Source organism: Pimephales promelas, chromosome 10, assembly GCF_988280905.1.
Source record: "Pimephales promelas chromosome 10, fPimPro1.hap1.1, whole genome shotgun sequence".
NCBI lineage: Eukaryota > Metazoa > Chordata > Actinopteri > Cypriniformes > Leuciscidae > Pimephales > Pimephales promelas.
The window spans coordinates 23,729,332-23,755,107 of NC_142778.1; the positions used below are offsets into that span (position 1 = coordinate 23,729,332).

The 25,776-nt window shown below is 38.5% G+C and overlaps 1 protein-coding gene and 1 long non-coding RNA gene across 2 annotated transcripts in view; one reads left to right on the forward strand and one right to left on the reverse strand.

The window, feature by feature from the left end:
- Positions 1-25,776, forward strand: part of LOC120461983 (uncharacterized) — a 157,954-nt gene that overhangs the window by 104,589 nt on the left and 27,589 nt on the right. The window lies entirely within an intron of this gene.
- Positions 19,490-24,158, reverse strand: lrrc4.2 (leucine rich repeat containing 4.2). Its single transcript, XM_039650577.2, has 2 exons — positions 22,838-24,158; positions 19,490-22,723 (listed from the first exon to the last, which is right to left on the reverse strand). Exon 2 carries the CDS (start codon positions 22,600-22,602, stop codon positions 20,659-20,661), a length of 1,944 nt encoding a protein of 647 aa, XP_039506511.2. The 5' UTR covers positions 22,603-22,723; positions 22,838-24,158; the 3' UTR covers positions 19,490-20,658.

Sequence of the window (25,776 nt, forward strand, 5' to 3'; positions counted from 1 at the left end):
TTTATGCTTCTACATACACACAGGTGTAGCCAAAATGCACAAATTACGCAAATTATCTTTAAAATCCCAGTCTATGAAGATTAGATTAGATGAGGGGATTATCCTGACTGTACTGTTGAAAAGATGTGCTCATTTATTTGCATGAGCCACAGTTGAGTTGAGGTGGATGTTGAGTGTTGTGCATAATGTGATCTACCGAAGGAGGACATGTTTTTCGTTGCTTTTAGAACAAATGTCTTTTCAACTAAATCAGAACCCCAGTCCTGAAATCAGAGGGCAGTGATTGGATTTTTGGAATGTTTTATGCCCTACTTTTGTAAATCAAGTGTATAGTTAAGTTTGCACTTATAATCTATATGTACATTTAATGCACACATACTCGTTAGTAGTTACACTATATTCACTTGATGTGTATTGCATTTAGCATAATTAAGTGTGACCTTCTTTGAGTAGTAGATAATTTCTACTGACTTCTCAGCAGATACTGGCACTCTTGACACAAGCTGTGCTAAAGGTCAATGACCTATATTTAGTTTTCTTTGTGCTCCTTTGGTGACATTACCAAGCCTGTTCAAACATGACCTTGTGAGTGGCTCACTCTCAAACCACCCTCTTTGCATCAAGTGGATGGATACATACAGTATATGCATAGTCAATTCCATCAATCTACAATCATATCAAAACATAGATTAGCGGGATACTTTTTATCCCCCTACTCCACCCCACCACACACACACATACACACACATTCTATTTGCATTCTCACCTCATTTGAATTTAACAAGATCATAATCACGACTGTGGCCCGAACGCAGACCTGTCGTAAACTGGGCGGCGGAAAGCTTTACGAGCGGAGGGGCTTTTTTGATGGAAGGCATCTGTGGAACATCTGTGAAAGGTGCTGAGTCGACACTCCTGTCATACTGGTCACACACGGCGGGTGTAATCCGCTGGAAAAACCTCTCACCCAGAACACCCTGCTCTCTGTCAAATGCACATCACTTTGAGATCGACTCACATGTCCCCATCGCATCATACGCTTGATATGAGCCTGTATAGACAGATGAGGAGTATATTCTTTGTCAGTGCTGGGAACTTAAAAAAAAAAATCTAAGCAAGTGTATTTCGGGAATTTTTTAGTTTGAATGAAAATGATACAAGTACACACACGATTCAACACAAGTACTCACTAGCAGTCTAATCTAAGGGTACATTTACACAACAACGATGTGCTAAAAACGTACAGTTTTTTTCTTTGCACCGCGTTATCAAAATTATCCTCTTTCATACGAATCTGTGAAATCAACTAATTGCGATGTCACTTTGTAAAGAAAGAATACACACCTGTGCACATATGCATTCTTTTACTACAGTGCACTTGAGCCGAACGGACGTACACAAATAACATAATCTGAGAAGGATGTTAATCTTGATAAAACTGTATTATTGCACTCTTGTGTTGTATTAACACAAAATTGGATAAAATATGGACAAACCCAAATGTTGGGTTAAAAATTAAATGTAAAATTTGAACCCAACTTCAACTTTCACTTTCAACTGTACATTTTTTAATTACTTTTTTAAACCAACATTTGGGTTTGTCCATAATTGACCCAAATTTGGGTTGAAATAACCCACATTTTTTAGAGTTTACTTTGTCTTCTGGGTAAGTTCTATCAATATAGGGCATTTAAAATGTAAAAATGGTTTTGCAGGTCCATTTTTAATTTGCAGGTCCTAGAATGAAATGGTCTGTTTTTACCTTATTCTGAAGGGTCATGCATAGTATTGAGGAGTTCTGCTCTGATTGGCAGTCTGAAATACAAGCGTGCAAAATAAGCATACGTTAAATTTAAAAAAAAAAAAAAAACATTTTAAAGAGCCCCTATCATGGATTTTTGAAAATGACTGTTCATGTGGTGTGGAATATAGCTCTAAGTGAAATAAAACATCCTGCTAAGATTTATATCTGAAAGTGCACCATATAAAGTTATTGTCTTTCAAAAGTGAGAGTCGACTCTGAGTCTATGAAATTAATTGTTTTTGAAATGAGACATTAGCTGTTTCGTAGTGACGTAGATACGAAACATAAGCATATTGGCCGCGCCCAGTTACTGCACGCGCAGACGGAAGTGTAAACTTGAAGTCTAGAACACAAATACTTCAGCTGAATAGCATCATGTCGAGAAGACGCTGTGTCCTACAATGCAAAGATAGTTCAGCAACTTTGTTTTCATTTACCAGGGACAAGCATGTGAAGAATCGGTGGTTAGAGTTCATATTTGCAACGATACCACAACAGTATTGCCCGATTGTGTTCTCATCATTTTAATGATGAATCGTTCAAAAACATAAATGAATTCAAATGTGGATTCGCAAGCGGTTGTTCCTGAAGGAGGGCTCAATATCCAGTATATGGATCAGCTTCCTCCTCCGAATCACAACCTGTAAGTATTATTAATAATTGTTACTTTTATGGGGTTTGTAGTGTCGGGGCACGAGGAGGGAAGGCGCAATATGTGTGTGCGTGTGTCTGTGTGTAAGTTACGCTCAGCGCAGCATCTAGGTCTCCAATGTCTTTTTTTTTTAAATATGTGAAATGTTTGTCGCTGTTATTGGAGTTGTCATAAAGAATAGAGCGTCTTGTACTGCAGTGCTTTATCAATATGTTTATGCGTTGGGCTAACAAACAATAACTGACTGGGTCATCTGACCAATCACCGCCGATTATCGTCACGCAAAGGAGTGGTTTGGAAAAATGAGTCGTTGTACGAATCATTTGGGAGTCGGTGAGCAAATCAAATAAAAATAAATGCATATTATAAGACAACAAGTGTTTTTTTGTTTTGTTTTGTTTTTGTCATTGCATTCCTGTAAAACTGTTGTTGGGGACTCCCAGAACAATATTAGGAATATTTTAAATGCCATAATAGGTGCCCTTTAACAAATGCACTAATGTTAGATGCCTTGTCAAATAAATAAAAATTATAAAATAAAAGCTTCAATTTATGTGGTGGAGAATGTGACGTTACAAGGAGCTAGCATTATATGTGAGCGACTAAACTAACGTAGTTAGCCCCTGGCGTGTTGTTGATTTAAAAAGACGAAAGTAAAATTATTTTACAAAAGGACATTTACAAATGCATCAACAGTATTATTTGGTAGATTTATATGAAAACACAGGCAAGAAATATTAACCTCAGCGTAAATACTGTCATACTATTTAGTTATGTATGCTCGTTACTTGGAGATCGCTTTGTTACTGTACTAGAATCTCTGGATCTAGATAACACAGTGTAAATTATTGTGAATAAAATCACTAGTTTACCGCTTCCATCTTCAGTATGAGATGCTGAGAGAAGCCTGCTTAATATTGTCCCGGTTTAGAAAATAAGTCTGTGGTGAAATGGGCAGAGCAAACTAACAACTTTGAATTAAACTGTTGCGATATCCGATTATAGATAAACATCAACTATGTCTGCTGACATTTATTTTCTGTGGAAAGGGTATGAAAAGTCATCCCTACACAGCCTGGAACATAACATTTGTTTCCATGATCTGCCATTTTCCCTATAATCCTCGCTTGTTTCTTCACCTGCAGAACTTCCGATGATTCGGCTGCGCAATTCTGCCTGAACATGGGCTGGCATGCACATTTTTGGAGGCATACATACAATTAATGATCACGACTGTTGCGTCACAGTCAGTGTTTAGTGGAGATTTGCCTATTTTTCAGCTGTGTTTTTCAAGAAGGATAAAACAATAGTGTTTGAGACTCACTGTATGGCATGTCCATGTTCTGAACTCTTGTTTTTTAACCATGCCAAAATAAATTCAGTTTCAAATTCAAGGGCACCTTTAAGAAAAAGTATAAACCTTAGAATGCGCATGCTTCAAAAACAATGTTGAGTCTGTGTTGTAAGGAACCTTTCACTATAGCACAATATTAGCGGTTTTGTAGTATAATACAAATTACACAGTCACAATTTTAACACATTCTAACACATTATATATGAAGTACTACATAAAAAATGGTGCTCATTTTACTTAACACTAGAACAGCCACAACGGTCATTTTGACCGTTTTGAATTTTATATCTACAATAACTTTGTTGAAAAAAATAATAAAATCCTGTTGGTACCTGAATTTTCCTAAAATTGTCTGTATTTTCATTTAAAATGCTTTTCATATAAATTAAGTTACGTAAACGTAAGGCAAAAAAAAGAAAGAAAATGGTAACACTTTATTTTGATGGTCCCTTTTGAACATTCTGTTGACTATAAGTAACTTTTCAACTACATGTCAACTAACTCTCATTAGAGTATTAGTAGACGGTCAGCTTAATATTTGCCAAATCTTTATTGTGATGCTCCTCCAACAGACAATCTACTGACTATAAGTAACTTTGCAACTGCATGCCAACTTATTCTAACCCTAACCCTACCAGTCTACTAATACTCTACTAACACTCTAGTGAGAGTTAGTAGAGATGTAGGTACAACGTGACTTATAGTAAACTGAATGTGTTAAAGGGACCATCCAAATAAAGTGAAACCGTTAAATATCCCGCAGTTGATCTTGTTCTCTCTCAACTGTCAACAGAAAGGTCCGTCCGGTCACCTCTGTAGCGGTGTTTGCTATATAATAATTTCTACATAAGTTGTTGATCAGAAATAAGCAAATAAAACCAGACTACATTATCTATAATACTTACGTTATCTATAGGCTATATATCATATCATTAGAGAGTGATTCAGAGTCAGAGTCCACATCAAGGAAAAAGAGACGGCTGCTATCATCAGACACGGCGGATCCAGATGATCCATTCATGTCGGATGATCCTGGTGAGCTCTGCTGCCCCGTCCGGCGCTGTTGCTGCATGGGCGGTTCACTAGTTCTGCTAGTCCTATTATTATTATTAGCCTATTGACCGCTTCACATATCGTCACTAACATTTTCGTCATAGTTTTTGTCATTCAAACCTAGTTTTTATTTAGTTATCGTCTCGTTTTCGTCTTTGAAATAATGTGGTTGACGAAAATAAAATTATGAAAATTATTCGTCAATGAAATAAACACTGTTTTGAATCTAACGGTCAAAATGACCGTTCGTGGCCGTTCTAGTAGTTTGGGAATTCTGGCACTTATAGTGTTAAAGGAAACTAGCAAGTTGTTTATCTAGCAAGTTGTTTATCCAGTTTATGTAATCCATTTGGGGTTAAGATCAGATGAATGATTTTATGTGTACTAAAGTATAATGCCATTGTGGTAAAGTGTTGAGCATGTACTTTTAAGTACATTTTAAGTACATTAAGGGTTAAAGACCTAACAAGAAGTCAGGTTGCCTTTAACAAAAAATGCACTAACTATGGGAGTGTTATGGATGCAACCAGTATTCAATGCCTCAAGTCAGTGGGCTAGTGGACTTGAGTGAAATTCTTAAATATTAGTTATATGAATGCCTTTATTCAGATTCTTTGAGAAGATTTAAGTGGTAAATATGATTTTAATTTTATTAAATGAAAGAAAAAATAGAAAAAAATGATAGTAACACTATAATACACTATTACGCTATTATAACACTATAATAGCGTAATAAAAAAAAGTACAGTTGTAAAACCAAGGCTAAGAGTTGTTTATTTTCGATTTTAATGTCCAAGAAACATGTTTCCATCATGTTGGAATCACTTGTCCACGATTGAAAGTTATTTTTAACAGGTAAAAATCTATGTTATCAGGTGATTGAAAAGCATCTGAGATTTATTTTGTGAATGTTAGATGCAATGCTTTCCTAATAAGGTGTTTATTTGACAGTTTAATACTGATTTATGACCTTCAGATCCCCACACAGGAGACTTTAGTAGTCATGTTTTTCCTTTCACAGACACGCCCCATGGTGGAGACAACCTTGCACATCTCTTGCATTCCATATGCACATTATGAATACTTAATGAACTTGACAGAATGGTCCATCTTAAATACACTTTCTTGGATAATTCTATGATAGTTGCAAATAAAACCGGTGGACAAATGGAATGAGCCTAACACTATTATTCTCTACAGGATCCTTTACCCAAGTCTGCAAACATTATTCTAAAAAAAAGTCTTCTAAATAATGTTACATGCGGACTAATACAGTCAAGCTCCTCAAACAAACCCAATCAGCTCATTTCCAGCCGTGTTCTCCTTAAAGATATGATAACTACACACCTCATGTACCCTTCGTAGCCACAGGCAACAGATTCACGCGGAGAGGCATGAGGCTCGAAACGGTTGTGTGTTGCAGGGGTTTAAAGTCAGGGACTCCACCGTTATGGGCTCTTTAATGAGAGGAGAGATGTAGGCTGAGAGGCCACGAGTGTGATGGAGTAATCCACTGCTGAATTATTCATAGCAACATGTGAAATGAAACATGGCTGAGATTAGCACTTTTCTGCTCATCGCTTCTGTCCCCTGTGGACTCCACAAAACCGCCACTATGGACGAGATTTAACTCGCTTTCTTCGAAGTCGCACCAGATCACACGGATGAGCGTATACGCTTGGCTTCAGTTGCTTGTCATTACGGTGGTTTACGTGAGCGTTTGTAAATGCTAGGATTTGATCGAGTTAGATTTGGTGAGCCTAATTCCCTTTAGGTACAAGATACGGCACTCATACTAACACAGTCTCATCCCAAAAAGTCATATAACTGACGTTTTGGGACGTATTTTGACCATACGTCAATATCCGCCTTTTTAGGGCCCCCTTAAACGTCGGTAGATGGCGATCCCGGGCCGTCATACAACTGACGCTTTACCTTTAACGTCAGTTAGGTGACGGGTTAGGTTTAGGGTTAGGTTAAGGTATGGGGTAGAGTTAGGATCCCATAACCTCATCTACCGACGTTTAAGGGGGCCCTTAAAAGGCGAATATTGACGTATGGTCAAAAGACGTCCCAAAACGTCAGTTATATGACGTCTTGGGATGAGACCGGGTTGCTCATACTAATGTATTGAACGGGAGAAATACCTTTTAACGGCTTACATAATGGCTGCTCTCAAATTTGTGAAAATCTGCATTCAAACTTTCAAAGAAGTGACCTATTAATCCTTAACTTCATTCTTCGAGCAAAATAGCAAACATGATTAAATGTTGTTTGTGATTATGTTCAAGGTTTTTTGTCAGGAGAGAAGCAGTAAATTGTTTGCCAGATGAAATGAGTCACTCCAAATGTCATCGCTGATACCACTAAATCTGAGCCCAGCGAATTTCAGCACCTTCATGAAACACGGAGCCTGGCAGATTTTGTTTACATCTATTAAGATGATGGTTATCTAATGGCATATGAACAGCTGGGGGTTAATAGCTGTTGGAGAATTGACTTGAATAAGCAGGGCACATCTCAGTGGTCTGGGGAATTAGCAGCACAAAGAACAACACATTTGCAGATTCATGATCATTTCTGAGGTGGTGTACAGATGTGTGACACCTTGTTTTGTCCTCCATTCAGATGTCTAGAAAGTTTTTTGGTTGTTCAGGATTTCACTCTCCATGATATTTTTTTAGTAAGTCATATTTCTGACCTCTTCCTCGGAGTTTGAGTTGTTTGGTGCCAGAGGCGTTTCTGGAGGGCAGCGCTTAGAAAGCCTAGTCACAACTTTTCTGCAGCCAGGCATTGAGTCACCTATAAAGAGCCTTCAAACATGCTTTTGTGTTGTCAACCCATGGTGTGGACTGAAATCATGAACACATGGCACTAACACAGTAGAGACCTGGAGATAGAGCTTTCTGTGTCCACATATTTTATACTCTGTCCCTTTCTATTCATTTCTCATCTTCATGTGCAACTAACATGCCTCCATTAAACATGTCTTAGTAGTTCAAGGTCCGGAGACCGGTTTGTACATGGATTATTCCGTTTTGTGGATTTTACTGTTGATGATTTGACATGATCCTAGATTGTTAGGCCCTTCGAAGATCACCCTGGAGTTGCTGTCATAACAAGCTTGTAAGCTCAAACCTGTTCAGGAGCAGGCTTATTTCAAGAGAACAAGATTAAACCCCAAAAGTCTGTCCTTGAACCAAACAAAATTATTCATTTAAAATGTAAATGTAAATGGGCCTATATTTTTATATACATAATAATAATAATTTAATCCTCTGGTGCTCTACAGTAATTTTTGACCAACACACTTTACTTTTTTTTAGCTTAAAGGAGTAGTTCACTTTTAAAATAACTTTTGCTGATAATTTACTCACCCCCATATCATCCAAGATGTCCATGTCATTCTTTTTTTTTGATGAAAAAACTCCAGGATTTTTCTCCATATAATGCACTTCAGTGGGAACCTTGCCTTGCAAGGAACAACAGAGGGTTAAAAAATAATTAGAAAATAATTATAATGTTGTGTAGTCTATAGGCAGAACTAATTTTGCTTATTTAGAGATTTATTTGTGAGGTAATAATTGTATCTTAATTTTATTAGATCCTTACAGATATTACATACAGTTAGTATGAACAGTGTATTCATTTGAATGATGACAGCTATTATAGGTATGGCTTGATGTAGTGCAGATAACTAACAGAATTTTCATTTTTGGGTGAAGTATCCCTTTAACTTACAAGACACTCTGGTTAATGAATAAGTAAGTAATAGTGCAAGTCAATGTAAGCTTTTGAGGTGTTTGTAAGGTTTTGAATTTTTGACTCAATGATTACATTCTTCTAAAAAGAATGACTATTATTTGGATCAGTATTCTAAAGTGAAGATCAACGTAACCCAAATAGTAATGACTTAAGTTAAAAATTAAAGTAATTACTTGGTAGTTATCATGCTTTTCACTTTAGAATTCAAACTAATTAGTCATTCTTTCTGAAGGATTTGGTATTTACTAGTGTGTTACAATGACATTAACTATAGAATTAATTATACAGTGTTCTTTGTGACTTATGAACATTTAGCTATATATTCTCTTTTGAAGTTAAGAAATTATTTTATTTTTTTATTTTTTTACCCAAAACTGGACCAAAAGTAAATGACACTTGCTGTAATCATCTAAAAACAATGCAGCACACTCTTTTTGTTCGTTTTATTTTTTTTTTTACTTTTCGTTCTGTACAGTAGACTGGTACACATGATCTATGCAAGCATGTGTGCTAATTTGCTCATGTTTTAGCGAAGTCAGAGGTGATGCACCGAGTGATAGCTATGACAGTATAATATAAATTTTGTCATTTTACAATGATAGTGCTTTTTTGGTCTGCTTCGAATTGCTTATTTTATCCCAACTGCTTTCCAGGGTTGAGGTGTGTGTATTGAACATTAGTTTGATTTGTATAGATTTGCATTGATAACATGGTGGTTAACATCTGCTGCTGTAAAGCAAGGCTTAACCAAAGGGAATATCCCTGTAATTTCAAAAGGTGTTGTCGTTTACTATAGGGAGCAACAGTGCCTGACCCCCTTTTCAGCGCCTTTGGTTTATGGAAGTATTTCTTTCCATTCATTTCTACCATTTGGGATTTCAAAAAATTAAAGCAATGAACCACACCAATCAGCTACGAGATGAATCACATCACTACAAACTTTGATTTGAATCAAACAAGTTGTTGGACATCGGACAAGTTGAACCAGTTGTTGGACATGTTGGACTCAGGTTGATTGTTGTAATTTTCTGCAGCAGCATCATGGGTAATGTAGTTTTTCACCAAGTGTTCTACTGATTATTTTATAATTATTAAAAAAAAAAAAAGATTTTACTTCCAGAACCCTACTATTGGACTCTCTTAAGGCTGCTTCACAACAAATTCAGATCCCATCAAATACATCTGAATAGCCTAAATTTGGCACACTTAAGTTGGGAAAATCAACTGTTATTTTTACACTCTGTTAAAGATGAACTGAACAGAAAAATATCGACGTTGAAAACGTGTTGTTTATGACAATTAAAAGTAAATTACACTAAACATTTTTAAAAAATATATATTAATATAGCTTTTTTAAGCAACGCAAAATTGCGCTTGTTAGCGCTGGCAGTTCCGATGACGTCACTGGCATGGTAGGACCCGCGGAGCGCCATAGACAACAGCTGTAGGTCCTGTATACACAGACGAAAATGAGCGCTTTTAACGGCATGGATTACGCATTTGAGCCCGTGAGGGACAGGCCGGTAGTGTCTAACTACCACCACATGGAGGACGATCAGTTTCAGGCTTCACTTGCAGTACAGGATCGTTTGGGGGAAAGTGACTGTGGGCGCGACCGCTGTGGAGCATTGACACTGAACGGAGACGATCTGTTGCAGAGAGGTCAACATGGACATTTATTGATCGGCGAAAAATGCATCACCATGCACCGTTCATTTCGGATGCTGTTCGGTGAGAGAAACGTGTTGGGGGAGGCTATGCTGACTCTAATGGATGTCCGAGCTGAGACGCTGGACCGCCCCATAAGTAGCAGGGTATTTTACGAATAGGTGACGGCTGGGCTAACTTGTTACACTTTTCTCAGATTGTTTAGATTAACAGCGTACTGGCAGTTCACTCTATGGGCGAGGGTGCATTTAGGAAGGAGAAAATCCCATCCTTTACAGTGAACTATACATCAGGGATCTTTTCCCCCTCACCCGAATATCAAGGATTCGAGTAACGTTAACGTGATGCATTGAACTTGTAACTTGTGTAAATAAAACATTTCGTGCATTGTCAGACGTTTCATGTACTCATTGACGAAAGTACACATCTCTAAATAGTGTGTCGCTAAAAAATCTGTTTCCTTAGCCATGTCAGCTAGCCTCAGACTGTTTACAAGCTACGGCTGTTCTGCTGGTGCGGGTAGGCAACGGAGTGGCTTACCATGCCAGTGACGTAGTCGAACGTTGAAATCCAACATGGCGGCGCCCGTGTAACAAAAACAACACTTTCAATGTACCATTTTATCCCTTTTAACAAATTCTGCCATTTTAAAAATTGTACCAATGAGAATAAATAAAATACATCTGTTATATCACCTTTTCTCAAATTTCAGTTCAGTTCATCTTTAACAGGATTAATGCAATGAGACATAAACTGTTAGAATTTTTGGGGGATGTGTAGTAGCCTTAAGTCACTTAATTTTACACACGTCTTTAGTTGAATGAACCTGGTAGATCTGCACTACCATGCCATATACATCTCTAGTCTTCATATACAATATGGCAAAGTTCACGAGGAAGTCAGGCTGTCCGGGGCTTAATTAACCCAGCCATAAAGGACAGCTCATTGCAGTGGTGAATGTCATTGAAGCCTCCACTGCTGTGGTTCCCAAAGGGATCAGGGCTAATTGCAAATACAACCTTAGCATGGGACATTGCCTTGAGCAGACATGGAAGTAGCTCTATACGCCTGTTAATGAAGCTATGGAGAACGGCGTCGCTCGGAAACTGCCGTGCGCTTTGAGATTGGATGGCTGCAATTCGCCGACTTCAATCATTTTGCTGATATATGTGGTATTCAACTAGACGATAATTAGGTCTGTTTTAGAGAGGCGGATAACGAAGTTACTGGAGTGTGACAGTGTATGTGGGCAAAGGACCATAATCTGACTTTAAAATGAATAGACAATAAAAAAGATTTATTGAAAATGTACGAGTAAATAACGAAAATGTACATTTTTTGCTGGATCTGTTTAGATGCCTTTCCTCTCTCTTCATCTCCCATACTGGCTGTCTCACACACATTAAATGCATTCACTCCCACACAAAAACATAAACATCAGCTGCGTTGAGAAAAACAAACACCCGTCTAAGGAGGTCGTGTTGATTCAGTCAGTTTTCGAAAGTGTCATGTGCACCGTTGTGCCCTGTGTGGGTGCGGTAGTGTTACTCTCACAGGGACTCAAATGTGAGGATTAAGCTAAATGAGTTTGTCAGGTTCACTGTTTCAATCCCCTCTACTCAACAAAAGAAAAGGCACTTTTGGGATTTTAATATCCTTTGCTCTGCAATCCTGCTTTCTTGCAGCCAGCAGTTTATGAGGCTTATTTTTCTCCCCTTTGCAGAGGCGAGATTAGTATGAGACGAAGAAAGCCGCGTTTGAATTTTAAAAGCTGTAGGGTAAAATGGATTCCCCATTTTTGATATCTATCTTTCGGTTTAAATCAATCTTTTCTTACTTTTTATATATTTCAATGAATTTCCTCCCCTCTCTCTTTCTGCTTAAATTATTGATCTGATGACATTCACAAAAGCAGCCCACCTTAACACTGTATGCAGAGAGGAAAGCTTGATTTGAACAGTGTGGCAAATGTAACACTTTGAAAAAAAAAAAAAGAACTCCCTCTCACATTTTAACGCAGAGTAAATCAATAAAGTGCATGTGTCACCCATATAACAGTGATGTGTATTGGCCTTTTGATTTGTGCATTGTTGTGAGTGTCAGCCACACTGTCTTTGCCATGAGCCTGCTATATTCGCTCCATTTTTCCATTTTGTATGTCCATCCAGCTCACTTTTTTTTCAATATAGCTTATATAGCAGTGATTATAGAGTGGTGCAGGTTTAACATCTTAACCTAGAAGTCTAATTCGCCACTGGTTCCTTTGAGATTTTCCTATGGGATTTTATAATGTTTTTATTTTTTTATTTATTTTTTTTTTATTTATGAGTAAAATAAAGCCTGTGGTAAACATGACGATACACTGATGTTTTGTTAACGTATACTATACACAATCACACCCCAAGCTGTATTATCTACTTATTAAAAATATTAAACTTATGTACATAACTGCTAAGCGTTTTCACTATGGGTGTGTGTAGTTTACGCTGTGGAACAAAATGTCAAAGTATAGTCGAGTTATGTAAACCACAGGCTTTATTTTACAAATAAATCGAAAAAAAGCGAATTAGTCTTCCTGGTTCTGACATCATACAGTAGCCTACCTGCACCACTCTATATGTTGCAAGCAGTATCCACATTTTTTTTTTTTTTTTTTTATGAAAATTTTATATATGCATTGGATACTTAATATGCATGATATTTATTTATTTATTTTTTATTGAGAATTCCAAGAGGTATGACATTCTTACACAAACCGGACCAACAATTAAGTTTTTTTTTTTGTTTGTTTGTTTTTTTTTTTTCCAGGACAATAGCTGAACTCGCTTAATGTCTGTTCAATATAGAAATAAAAATAAAAATAGTAGATTGCATAGGTCACAGTGTATATGGCACAGTAAGCCATACGTATAAGACATAGTGTACATGGCACAGACTATGTATTGAAGCATGTGAGGAACTGTTAAGTGATAGCCTTGACAATATATTTTAGCATTTTGCCACACTAAACTTTAAAAAAATAAAGATTTAACAAAAGGTTAAAATAAAACTTCTAGATTATTAAAATGTTCTTCACACTGAGAGGAAAAAAAGGTTATTTTTAGAACTGTTCACTGAAAGGTTATTTAGGGAACCAAATTTTTATTTTATTTTATGGCATCACTGCAAAATCCCCATTTGAACATTTATATTTAAGTGTGTAAAATGATGCAATGCTTTGATAAAAAATAAATAAATTTTTTAAAAAAATCTGGGATTTTAAAAAAGCTTTTTTGTCTGCTTTGATATGTATAATTGATCTAAACTGCTTTGTGAGATGAGATGTGTGTAGTGTACATGAATTAGTTAGATAGGTCCTCAGGAGATATGACTCAGGTTCTTTGCGATGTTAGAAGCTTTAAGGACTGTGAGTGTGACATGTTGAGCAAACACTGAATCCCTTGCCTTGGTGTTGGCATTGAGTTACCCCTTTATATTTCATGCTTAGCTTCAGATTTTCTCTTCCATATCTCTTTGTCTGTCTGCTATCTTGACACAAATGTAACATTTATGCCATGTATGTTATGTTCTGAGGTTTGAGAGTAGTGGACAGCTTATATATAGTGTTATAAAATTAAGTTGTAAGAAATAATTCTTAATTTTTAGTTTGATCTTTTGAATACAGCTGATTTGGTTCACAAAAATTGTATGTTTAGTTTGAGAGTTGATCAGACTTGCAGCAGTGAACTGTATATCCTAATTTAAGTCTGTGTCTTACACAAAGATACATCATTTGACATCTGAAAAACAAAATAGTGCTTGAGTCATATGCACTATTTAATTGGTGCTTTTTGTGTCATTCCAACGCTATCTCACAGCCAATTCGTACATATACGAGTGAGTAAAAGGCGGCTAATTCGTATGACCTCACTTGTACAAATTCTTACGATTTGTCTAAACCCACATGATAGGTTTAGGGGTAGGGTCAGGTGTAGGTCATTCCTAAAATATGTACGATTTAGCAAAAAATGTATGAATTTGTATGAATTAGCCACCTTATTCCTTTTAAAATCAAATATAGTTACCTTTGTCTACTTCATGCATTTTTTATTCTTCTACCCTAAGGAGTAACAGAGAGAGCAAGGGAATAAAAAAAAAATGGGAAGCTACTAGCTGATGAAGTTGATGCATTTGAGCTGATCAGAAGCAGGTCTGGTAAAAAAAGGTTATTAGCTATCAGCCTTTGCCTTAGAATGAGACCCATTAATATTACAGAAATATGCAGTGCTTTTATGTTTTAATGTTTCTATACTGATACAATCCGAATAGTTCTCACATTAATGTAAACCCTAACGCTCAAAATAATTAATTGGTTTGAGTAGTACAAACTTAAAATATTTAGTTCAGTCAAATTAACTTTTGAGTATTTAGCACTTTTTTTCCCAAGTTCACAGAACTGATATATTTTAAGTAAACTGAATGGTTACATTGTTTAGTTTTATGAAATTATTTCTTTTATGAAGTTAAGTTTAATTGAAACGGCTGTGATAACTATATCCCAGCATGCTTTGATGGTGGCACTCGAAAGGGAGAGTAAATTCTAAAATTAAGTCTAATATAATGTTTTTTTTTTTTTTTTTTCTGCAAGAATTCCTGTATTTTATTCAACTGAGGCCTTTGGAACAACCAAAGGGCGTTTCTGTGGATATATATATATATATATATATATAGTGATCTCAGCTTGTCAAAAAAGTTTTGATGTTGTTGTTGTGTTTTTTTACTCTTGCATCACTAAAATGAAAAAAGAAAGATGTTTAAGTCATTTAACTTAAATTACATTGAACTGACTTAAAAACGTTTAAGTTATACTTTGCTGAATCTTGTATAACTTATTAAAAACTTTTTACTGTATTGATATTCAAAGTTTTCTTTTGAAAATCAAGACACAAATAAAAGTTAATTTTGAAATGCATGATCTCTTAAGCTTCTGAACACTTTACCTGAAAACTGCAGACAATTCTACATGTTGATAACATTTTTAAGTTTTGCAGAAATGCATGTAGAGTTTCACTCTCATGAATTGAATAGAAGCCTATTCTTCCATTCTGAATTTTTAACACAGTCTCATCCCAAAAAGTCATATAACTGACGTATTGGGACGTCTTTTGACCATATGTCAATATCCGCCTTTTTAGGGCCCCCTAAACTTTGGTAGATGGCTATCTCGGGCCGTCATACAACTGACGCTTTACCTTTAACGTCAGTTAGGTGATGGGTTAGGTTTAGGTCTGGGGTAGAGTTAGGATCCCATAACCTCATCTACCGACGTTTAAGGGGGCCCTAAAAAGGCGAATATTGGCGTATGGTCAAAAGACGTCCCAAAACGTCAGTAATATGACGTCTTGGGATAAGACCGGGTTGGAATTTTGCACAACCCTGCACTGCACATCAAGTATTTTAAAATTAATCTTTTTCATTAACAGATATCTGCCCCTTAAGGAATGATTTCCTTCGCTAATATTTTAAATGATAGCAGTTTACACATTATACTAGTCTCCGGTTGAGGTGTCATATGGGATTGATGGACAAATATTATTCCTCTCTCACAAACCGTGACCACGGTTGAACATCCAATTTATCACATTCACATGATTCTTCTTAAAAACGTGTAGTTACTTTGCATCAAATAGTAACACAAATAGTAACCCACATGCACACTTGTCACCCAGTAGACTGGTGTGAATAGTGCAAGTTGATATGTGGAGTTTGAGCTCAGGGGACGCCAACCTTGAAGGTGGCACTCCTTCATCCATGAATGCTTCATTCACAACTCCTATATGCTCAAATGTATCACAACTCAAAACCTTGAGAGGACCTTGAAAAATCTCTCTTTTCATCTATATTTCATGGTGCCTTGTCAGATGGAATTATAGTGTGTTGCCATGTTCTCATGAAGAATACAGGGAATTTATTGGTGTGGCTTTCCTCTACCCCGTGGATGTTTATCCTCTGCTGGTTTGCATTTCGTCAGGGTTTGGCGGCACTTAGCCATCATGTTTGTCTTTTTCCCAAAAGCTTTATAAGCAACAGGAAGATTGGACTTTAAGTAAACAAGCAAACAAGTTCTGTATTTCCAAGCAAGATAATCACGTAGGAGTTTGCAGAGGCTGGTACCCCTGAATACACACTCCTCGTCCCTTCCCTGTTTGAGTCACACCATTCGGCAAATGCAACACCCACATGCACACACTCGTCGAATCTTGTACCTTGGATCTCATGTAGCTGCTCTGCACCATTTTGTGAAGCGAGGACCCTGTTTAAAGCATCTACCAGATACTACCAAATCACGCTAAATTAAACATGTTTCATTTTCTCCAAAATTGAATTGAACAGGCTTTTAATTTGTCGATCTGTCAGGGAGCATTGCCACATCCATCCATTACGGCTATGGCTGTCCTCAAACAGAAATCGATGGGAGGAAATTCTAGCTGTCAGATTGTCTTTAAAAATGTAGGAAGGCAGCTCATTCCAGTTATCACTTCAGAATGAAAGCAGGACAATGTTGTTACATCCCTCAACAGTAAAAAAAAAAAAAAAAAAAAAGAAGCTGTTACAGATATATGATTAAACTCTCTGTGGGCATTTGTCTGCTGCCTGGATATTCCTGGGGCACAGAGATACGGCCCTGCATTTTCTTTATCTGATGGGTCGATCGTGATATTTGCTGTATAACATTCTCTGTGCGTTAGTCTTTTGGTTCTTGTACAGTGATCAAGCAAAATATGTCAAAATCTGGTAATGAAAAACAATAAAAATAAACAAATCTAAATGTTTAGTCCAATCCTTTACTTGTTTGACTGATCGCATAAATGGAGGAAATGAAAAATCCAATCCTATGTTTAATACATTTGGAAAAAAGAAAGCATAAATCATTTTATCTGCTATATTAAAATAAAATGTAAATATAGGCAGTAGGTTGATCCAGTTAAGCATCATATTTTTTTGAAAATTAAAAAAAGTCTTAATCCAGAGTATATATATTTTAAAAAAATATTTTCTAAATTTAGATAAATTATAAACTTGTACAGTATTAATTAATGATACCTAATGCATTAACTAATGTAAACAAATTTAACCTTTTGTGCAGTTTATAAAACAGATTCACTTTTTAAATTATAGTTTTATAGAATGTATAGTGAGACTGACTGAAATTATATTTGTCGGCCATAAGTCTATTGCAATATTGCTTTAATTTATAGTTGTACAATTGATATGAAAAAAAAATGAAACAATTAAATCGTACATTGCAATTGATTAGAACTGTACTTGTAGCAAACAACTGTGGCATATTTCTCTCCTTTTTTTCTAACAAAAATCATGAGGGCTAATATTTCTAACCTAGTAGAGACCTCACCACTGTAATAATGCAAACCAGCATGCCACTCACACATGGCCAAGTTGACCGTCAGAGCCCAGAACCATTGAAAGAAAAGCCCAGCCCAGCACAGACACTTCATTAACTGATAAGCATCTGGTCAGCTCTCTTCTCTAAGGTCTGTCTCCCTCCTCATTTCTGTCTATCAGTCGTCAAAAAGCTAACGTATCAGTAAGGAGGCGGAGGAGGGTGAGGGGAAAATGCGATCCTCAAATCTGTCAGGATAATTGTGCGACTGATAAGTCTCCCATGGAGAATCCATCAAAAATGAGCCTTCCTCCATAGTGGGTCTCACACTGTGCCAGTGTTGACGCAGGAAGTCAATAATGTCAATTAGCGTAATAAAAAAGACGGGGAAAAAGGAAGAAAGTGATAAGCCAAATGGCGAAAGGCTGTTGTTGCTCGGATGCACATGCCATTCCCATTAAAGATCAAATATGGCTTTGTTGTGAAGGAATTCAGAAATTGTGTTTTAAATGCTTAGGAAATGACAGGAAACTCCTATTTAGCGTCAACTAAGAAAAGAATATGATAGAAATAAAAAGAATTGTCAGCTTTATATGGTTTGAAATGGTATTCAGCTGAATTTGGTCCTGGCATTACCATGAAAATGAGAGATCTGCCATTTTGGCCATATAACCAAGCCATAAAAGCCATGTTACATCAACCTACTCAGAACGAGTCCTACAGGCATTAAAGATTAAATTTACAAGCCTCATCATCCACAGATACAACATCGCGGTGTGCTATAAAGCCTTTTTCCTCTGAATAATGCAAAAACGTAAGGACATGTAATGGTCTAAGGGTGTTTTGTGTGTGTATCATTGCAGCGCTTTGGTGGTGGGTGTGCTCTGGTCTGGCTCTGTTCTCTCAGGGCAGTAAATTGCAGTGTGTGAGGGAGGTAAAGGCAGGGTTTCTGCAGCCACGGATCTACGGGTGCCCCTGCCCCTGATTACAGCCTGCCCCTACTCTGTCCCCCATGCTAAAAATGTACAGCATAATGGCACATTAGTGTCCACTGGAGCATACAAATGCTCTTACTTTGCACGACACCAAGAAAAAATAGCTTAGATTCGACACATGCTGAGTTTCTGACGAATGTTGTGCTAAAATATAATCTCTTTAACATTTTGATTCAAACCCTTGCCAGAATAATGCTGCTGAAGGAAACAATAGTGAAAAGGACATTTTTAGATATTGAGGGGTTGTTTTTTTTTTTTTTTTCGATTTACACAAGTCCTTCGTTAGGTTAAATGTTCCATCAGAAAACAACCTAAATCCTAACCCTTTAAATGTGTCTTTCAAATCTCTCTCAGCCTCGAATTTGGTAGATGTCGCAGGTTAAATAGATCAATAAAGGATTGTATTAAATGCTGCACTCAACCCTCTTAACATATGTTTCAGCTGAAACACACTGCTTCCTGAGCTTTGAACAAGGAAAGCCATAACTTCATTATAAATGAGTAGAGATCACATTTCAAATCAAATTCAATCATTAAGTACTGCATCACAGGAAAATAGGCTGAGTTTGTGTGCATCTGTGTGTGTCTACATGCACAAACCCATCACATATCTATTGGAATTAAGACATCATTCCTGTAGCCAGAAATGTGACCATATGACAGTTCATTACAGTGTAAATCGAATGAACTCTATCAGTGAAATAAATTCTCAGAAATGACAGAGAATTGTAGTGTTTCTTTAACCTCTTATTTAGTCATCAGGATTGTATTATTAAGTAAATGTTCTACAGTTGAAAAAAAAGACAAGAGGAAGGAGTTTAGTTTAGAGAAATACAAACCAAATGTTTTCTTTTTTATTGTTGTAACCTCTGTAGACTCCTCATAAAAATAGCATTGCTTAAAATAAGGACAAAAGAAAATTGCTGTTGGAACGATCTCCATAAAGGAAAGTCCATACTTCACACATTCATTTTAATCTCTTTCTCAATAAAGAAAATCTGAAACCATGTTAATGTATACCTGCAGCAAACCATCCAGTCACTGCAACCGTCTTGTGAGTCTCGCAAACTAACATCCAGTTGAGCCCTTGCACTACTAATCTGAGGCAACTGTTGTAATGCATTTACTAAATTAGCCCTAAAAGCCATTTAAATCAAACTTAACGCAGTAAATGATCTGAAAGAAACAGGAAAAGCAATCAAAATCCAACTCATGAAACTGGATGAAAAAAACCAAAGGATAGTCAATCGAATTTGTCAAAAACCAAGAATAACATTAGAGTAATAGTCAGAAGGTTAAACTCAAAAAGCAAGCAGGATGTCTGTTCTGGAAACATATCGTTAAATGCTTGCTGCAAAACTATGGTGCAGCCAAAAAAAAAAAAGAAAAAAAAAAAAAACATTTGGCTGGGAGCTGCAGAACAGCAACTCTGTGAATCCAGCTGCTCCATTCTCTCTCGGTGTCCGTCCTGTGTTTTGCTATGTTTTGTTTCCTATCTCTTAAGCCAGTCTCATTTATTGCAAGTATAACATTTGGCACAATACAAATTCTTGGTGCTTTTAGAAGATAAGCCTTTAAAGATCAATCAGTGGACAGTTACTTAGAAAGTTCTCTGTATAAATGGGACTTTACTGCATCATGTACAGCATGGTCTAAAAATCACAGGTTGCCCCTTTTCAAACAAATCTGTCTCCGTTTGCAATGTCGTATCAGCATCATCACATTTTCCCATCTTAAATAAGAGTTACAAGTTAGAAAATAGTTTAAATTCATTTTCACTTTTGTATAATCTGTTTCTTGTATCATCCCATAGTGGATTCATTTATATATTTATATTAATATATTTATGTATACGCATGTACAAGAAAAACAGTCCCTTTTTGCACTGGGTACAAAAGTAATTGCTGTCTTTTCTGTTGTGCATTCTATTGCATGTTTTCATGATGAACAGAATAAAAGACAGAGAAGGAGAAGGCTGTAGGAATGTTATATCTGTGTTTCCTGTACCTTCTCCTTTGTGTGAGTTTTGAACATGTAGGATTCAGGTTGGTGGATGGTGCTGATGGTGGAGCGGGGATGGTGCAGGGAGTTCCCGATGTTGTTTTCTGCCCAAGGAGCAGAGTGTGCTGGTCTGTAGGAGCTGTAGCTGGATTTGTAGGTGCTGTTGTGATCTCTCAGGCTAGGTAACATCATCCCACTTTCACCTGGTATACTTGTCCCTGCATGGGTGGTAGGAACATTCTCCCCCATCTGAATGACCTCTGTAGTCCTAGCAGCTCCCACTGCGCTCTTTTGCTGGTGCCGTTTACGCAGCTTGTAGAAAGCAATAAGCATAACGGCAGCGAGCAAGGTGACTGCCACAAAGCAGCCTATGATGATCTTTGTTGTCTTCATAACCTCGTCAAGACTGGCAGGTGGGCGCGTCGTTCCACGTACAGTCGGTACAGAGACCTGTCGAGGTGTTTGAAGTAAAACTGTCGGTGTAGAGATAAAAACTGGCTGAAAGACGGAGGGAGAGGCGGTTACCGTCTTTGGCTTGATCACTTCCTGTGAGGTGGGCTCTACTTCCTCTACTGTCACCGTAGTGAAGTAACTCAGGTTAGAAGTGTTGAGCTCAGCCGCAGTCACATTCAGGTAGGCCGAAGCATTGGAGTTTCCAGCCATGTTGGTCACCATGCAGGTGTACACACCTGTATCTGCTGGCAGCACATTGGAGAAGTTTAGTGTTCCATCATTGAGCACTGATATCCGTGGGTGATTAGAGCCATGGGTCAAAACTGTTCCATTTGGCAGAAGCCATCTAACTGATGACATGGGGGCCGTACGACATTTTAGCTCAGCTACACGTTCAGCAGAGATATTAAGATCCCTTGGGGCATCCAGTATGAAAGGTGCTGAGCACTGGAAAGTGCTCTGGTCCACCTCCACCAGGTAGCGTCCACGTAGGTAAGCAGGGGTGTGGCAGCGGCCACAGCAGGTGGAATTAGTGGGAATGTACTCCCTCAGCCACCAAGCCAGCCACACAACATCACAGTCACACCGCCAAGGGTTGTGGTGCAAATGGAGCTCCACCAGGTAACTCAAGGGCGCAAAAAGGTCATGCGGCAAAGAGCTAAGGTTATTATGGGCCAGGTTGAGCTCAACCAAGGCCGTGACATCATCAAATGCATTTCTTTCTATAGTGGTGATCCGAGAGTTCATAATCCACAGCTTTTTCAGGGATTTCAAACCCCTGAAGGATCCAGGTTTTATCTCTGGAAAGTAGTTCTCAGACATTTCTAGCTCCTCCAGTCCAACCAAAGGGGTCAGGACTGGCATCTCCCGCAGGTTACACATTCCAAGGTTTAAGTATTTCAAGTTGTATAATCCCTCAAAAGCACCCTCAGAAATATACTCCAGCTTCTTTAACTCTCCCAGATCCAGACGCATCAAAGAGGGAACGCGGTTAAATGCGTAGGAAGGTATGCTTTCGATAGGGTTGTTCCTGAGCCATAATTCCCGCAGTTTAGACAAGTACTCAAAAGCGCCACTTGGGATCACCGTCAAACGGTTGTCGAACAGCTCCAGTGTGTTGAGGCTGTTGAGGCCGCTGAAGGCCCCCACCTCAATCTGCCGAATTGAGTTCCTACCCAGTTGCAGTACCTCCAGGTGACGGAGGTGTTGAAATGTTCCAGCTTCAATTGTCTCTATGCTGTTCTCCATCAGGTTTAAATGGCGTGTGGTGGCAGGGATGCCAGGGGGCACTCGAACCAGGCCACGCCTGGTGCACACGACCTTAACGAACTGGTTACCACAGGAGCAAACAGCAGGGCAGGTCAGTGGTCCGGAGGGGTTGGCGCACACACTCCACGATCGCACCATGAGGTAGACTGCACAGAGCAGGGCTGCGTTCCAGGCACGGTGCACAGTTACCTGCCACAAGAGACTCATGATGTGGCGCGTTCATAATTCAACATCGCGTGGGGATTCGGCTGGGGAACGGAGAACAGTAGCCCTACCCTGGTTTGAGCAAGACTCTGCATCTGTTTGCCATCGACAGTGCAGGATGGTGCTGTGTTAAACACAGAGAGAGAAAGAGAGGGAGAGATGAAAGAAGAAAAAGATGAGTGGAGAAGGGGAAAAAGCTGACCAACAGAATAAATATGTTGAAATAGAAGGCACCTACCTCATTAGCTCTGAGTTGTCCTTAGTATAATCCTTTATTTTGAAGCAAAACCCCAGCACCATTCACTCATGTTTCCCACTAAGATCACTGCACAACATTTTCAGCTATATCTCTCATAAAAGTAAAGTGGAGCATGAACTGATCTGACAAAATGGCCCCTATTAATCCCAGAGAGAAGCAGCATTTAGTGAAACTGGTTCAAGGGGTAAGGCCCAGTCAGTCAAGCAGGTGCACACATCCAGTCAGCTTGGAAAAGATCTCCTCTCAGCTCCCTCATTGATTGTCCTTGGAAGGCGACGCTGAATACCACTGAACAATTTTCACAAGACTCCATTGCCAAAGTACATGCACATTAAACCAAGGTAAATATAAAAAGAAAAAAAGAAAAGATAAGGGGGAAAAATCCCCAAGTCTTCTAAGATTTGTCTTTCCCCTCGCAGTAGACTAAGTCGCTTTTTTTTTTTAGTTTGCCATCTTCCACCCCCCACAACACTTGTTCAGCTGATTAGCCGTGCGCTGATTAATCCAAAAAGGCTAACAGACGCACACTGCGGTCATTCCGTCTTGCTTTTTTAACTCACTCCGCTCTCTTGTCTGTCGCTGTAGCAGCTGCGGACTGCCGCGTGCACAGTTAGCAATAATCCATCAATTTCTCCGGAGGGGGGCTTGGGGGTGGTGTTGCGGGAGCAAAAGGGGGGAGGGGGGAAGGAGGACGGGGGAGCAGCAGCAACAGCAGCGCAGCAGCGGTGAAGATCTCTCCCTATCCGCCGATCGCTTGCTCCCCGTGCTCTCTCTCTCTCACTCTTTCTCTGTCTGTCTGGCTTGCTCTCTCTCCTTCCGTTCTCTCTCTTTTCCGTTTCAGAAAAAAAAAAAGGATTGATGCCGCTGTGTGACGTGTGGCTAATTTCAGAGAGATACCTTGCAGAGGATTCCGTAGTTTGCCCTCCCTCCCCCCGTTGTGGATCCTGCGGTATTCCTTTATTTTCCCTTGTCTTGAGGTAGTAAGTTGTGGCAGTTCGCCTGCTCTGGCTGTGAGGCTGCGGGTTGGCAGAGGCTCTGCAGTGGGAGGTGGGCAGCAGAAAAGCACGCGAGGGAGAGAGAGAGAGAGAGAGAGACACGTGCAAACACACTCAAGCACACGCGTGGCAGAGAAGACTGTCAACGGTGGCAGTGGCAAGAGCAGTGGTCCTCACCTCCAGCGCTCACCCTCCTTTCTGTATTTCTCTCTGTGTGACTGGGTTGCAGGCGGCAGAGTTTTCTCCTCCTTTTGTCCTTCAGTGGAAACGTGAATGTACTGCTGACGCATCCCGCTCAGAGCAGTGCATTGGTTTGATGCAGTGTTCTTGTGTATTAACACATTCTCCCCCTCCTCGCTGAGTGTACTGCCTCTCTTTCTTTCTCTCAGACACACACCAATACACTCTCCAAGTCTTCCTGGTTCACTTTTTTACAGTTTTTACGTCTCATTATTGTTTTTGTTTTGTTTTTTTGCCTCCACTTGCCTTCTTTCTTTTTCCCGCCTCTCATTATTTAGTTTGTCATTCATCTCTGTCCAAACTTCTCTCTCATGCTGTCTTGTGCACATACACTTTCTAAGACTTTCCACTGTACACACTCTTTCCTTACATTTTTATTGTTCATTTATTTAGCTATTTTTGTCCATGCTCCATTTCTCTGTCTCACTTTTTTCTTTCTCTCTGAAAACCTTTCTTTTGTATACTGAATATAGTGTTTCAGTGGCATCATTTAAAATTAAATTTTCAATTTGAGGACTATGGAATGGGAGAGATGCTTCTCGGAAAATACCATTTATGTAAAGTGCATTTGCATTAGGAATGTATCTTCATACTTTCATTTGAGTTCTCCAGATGATAACAGCTAAGAAAATTAAGACAATCATGATACTATAGACGGCTTCCAAGGATCACTAGGGTGACACTATCTTTGTGTGTTTGCTGACTGTGCTTGCATTGTCCAGTCTTAAGGGACACCAAAAAAGCACAGACTAGCGAGGAAAAAAAATACTGAAGACTGTGGTTTGGTGAGACAATAAAGCAACTTGAGTGGGTAAGGAAATAAATAAGGTGGGTTGTGTGCTGGAATTACAAAACTTGAATGAGGCAATTTCAAATTTCCCTGCCTTCGTGTACTGTAAATGGTAAATGGCATTGCCATAATTTACTTTCACTTGTGCTGTTTCAAACGCTTATAATTAAATTTTTCCAATGTAGCATGGAAGCAAACTGTGCAACTACTGTTCCGCTGACCGATATTTATCTTTGATTTTTACTGACACCTATCTGTCTGGATGTATTATTGAACAAGCTAATGCTTTAGTAACTGATGCCATAGTAAAAGTGTGCTGTTTTTTCACCATGAAAAGTGTATGCTAATCATACCTTTCAACACTCCCGTTTTTCCCAGGGTTTCTCCCGTTTTTTTTTTAGCCCTATCTCCCGGAACCCTCCCGGTTTGTTATTTCTCTCTGGAAACTCCCGTAATTTGTATGGTCCAAACTCCTTTATGAATAATCGGAACAATATGTTTGTCTTATGTTGACCAGTTGCCAGATCATGTATTAAGTACATTATATTCACACAAGCCACACACCATATACAATTTCAACCCGTTTGTCATTTAAACCTGGCAACCTATAACCTAACCCAGTTGCGCAATTGCGGAAAGCTCAACCCGTAAGCGAGCAAACCCCCGTCGCATTGAACGGTCCCCGCACAAAATAATCTCCTGGATTTTGAAAACCAAATGTACAATTTCGCTATGACGCTAATAGGTGACGCTAATAGGTGATGCAAAATATAATTTGCTAATTTTATTTTCAACACATCTGCCCCCATGAGACAACCAGTTCCATATTTGAATCAGCTTTATTTAGGCTAGGCTACTGATATGACAGGATCTCATGCGAGTGTACACTATTT

What these genes read in the sequence shown, in the direction of transcription:
- lrrc4.2 (XM_039650577.2), bottom strand. Translation starts at nt 22,602, where the DNA reads ATGAGTCTCTTGTGGCAGGTAACTGTGCACCGTGCCTGGAACGCAGCC.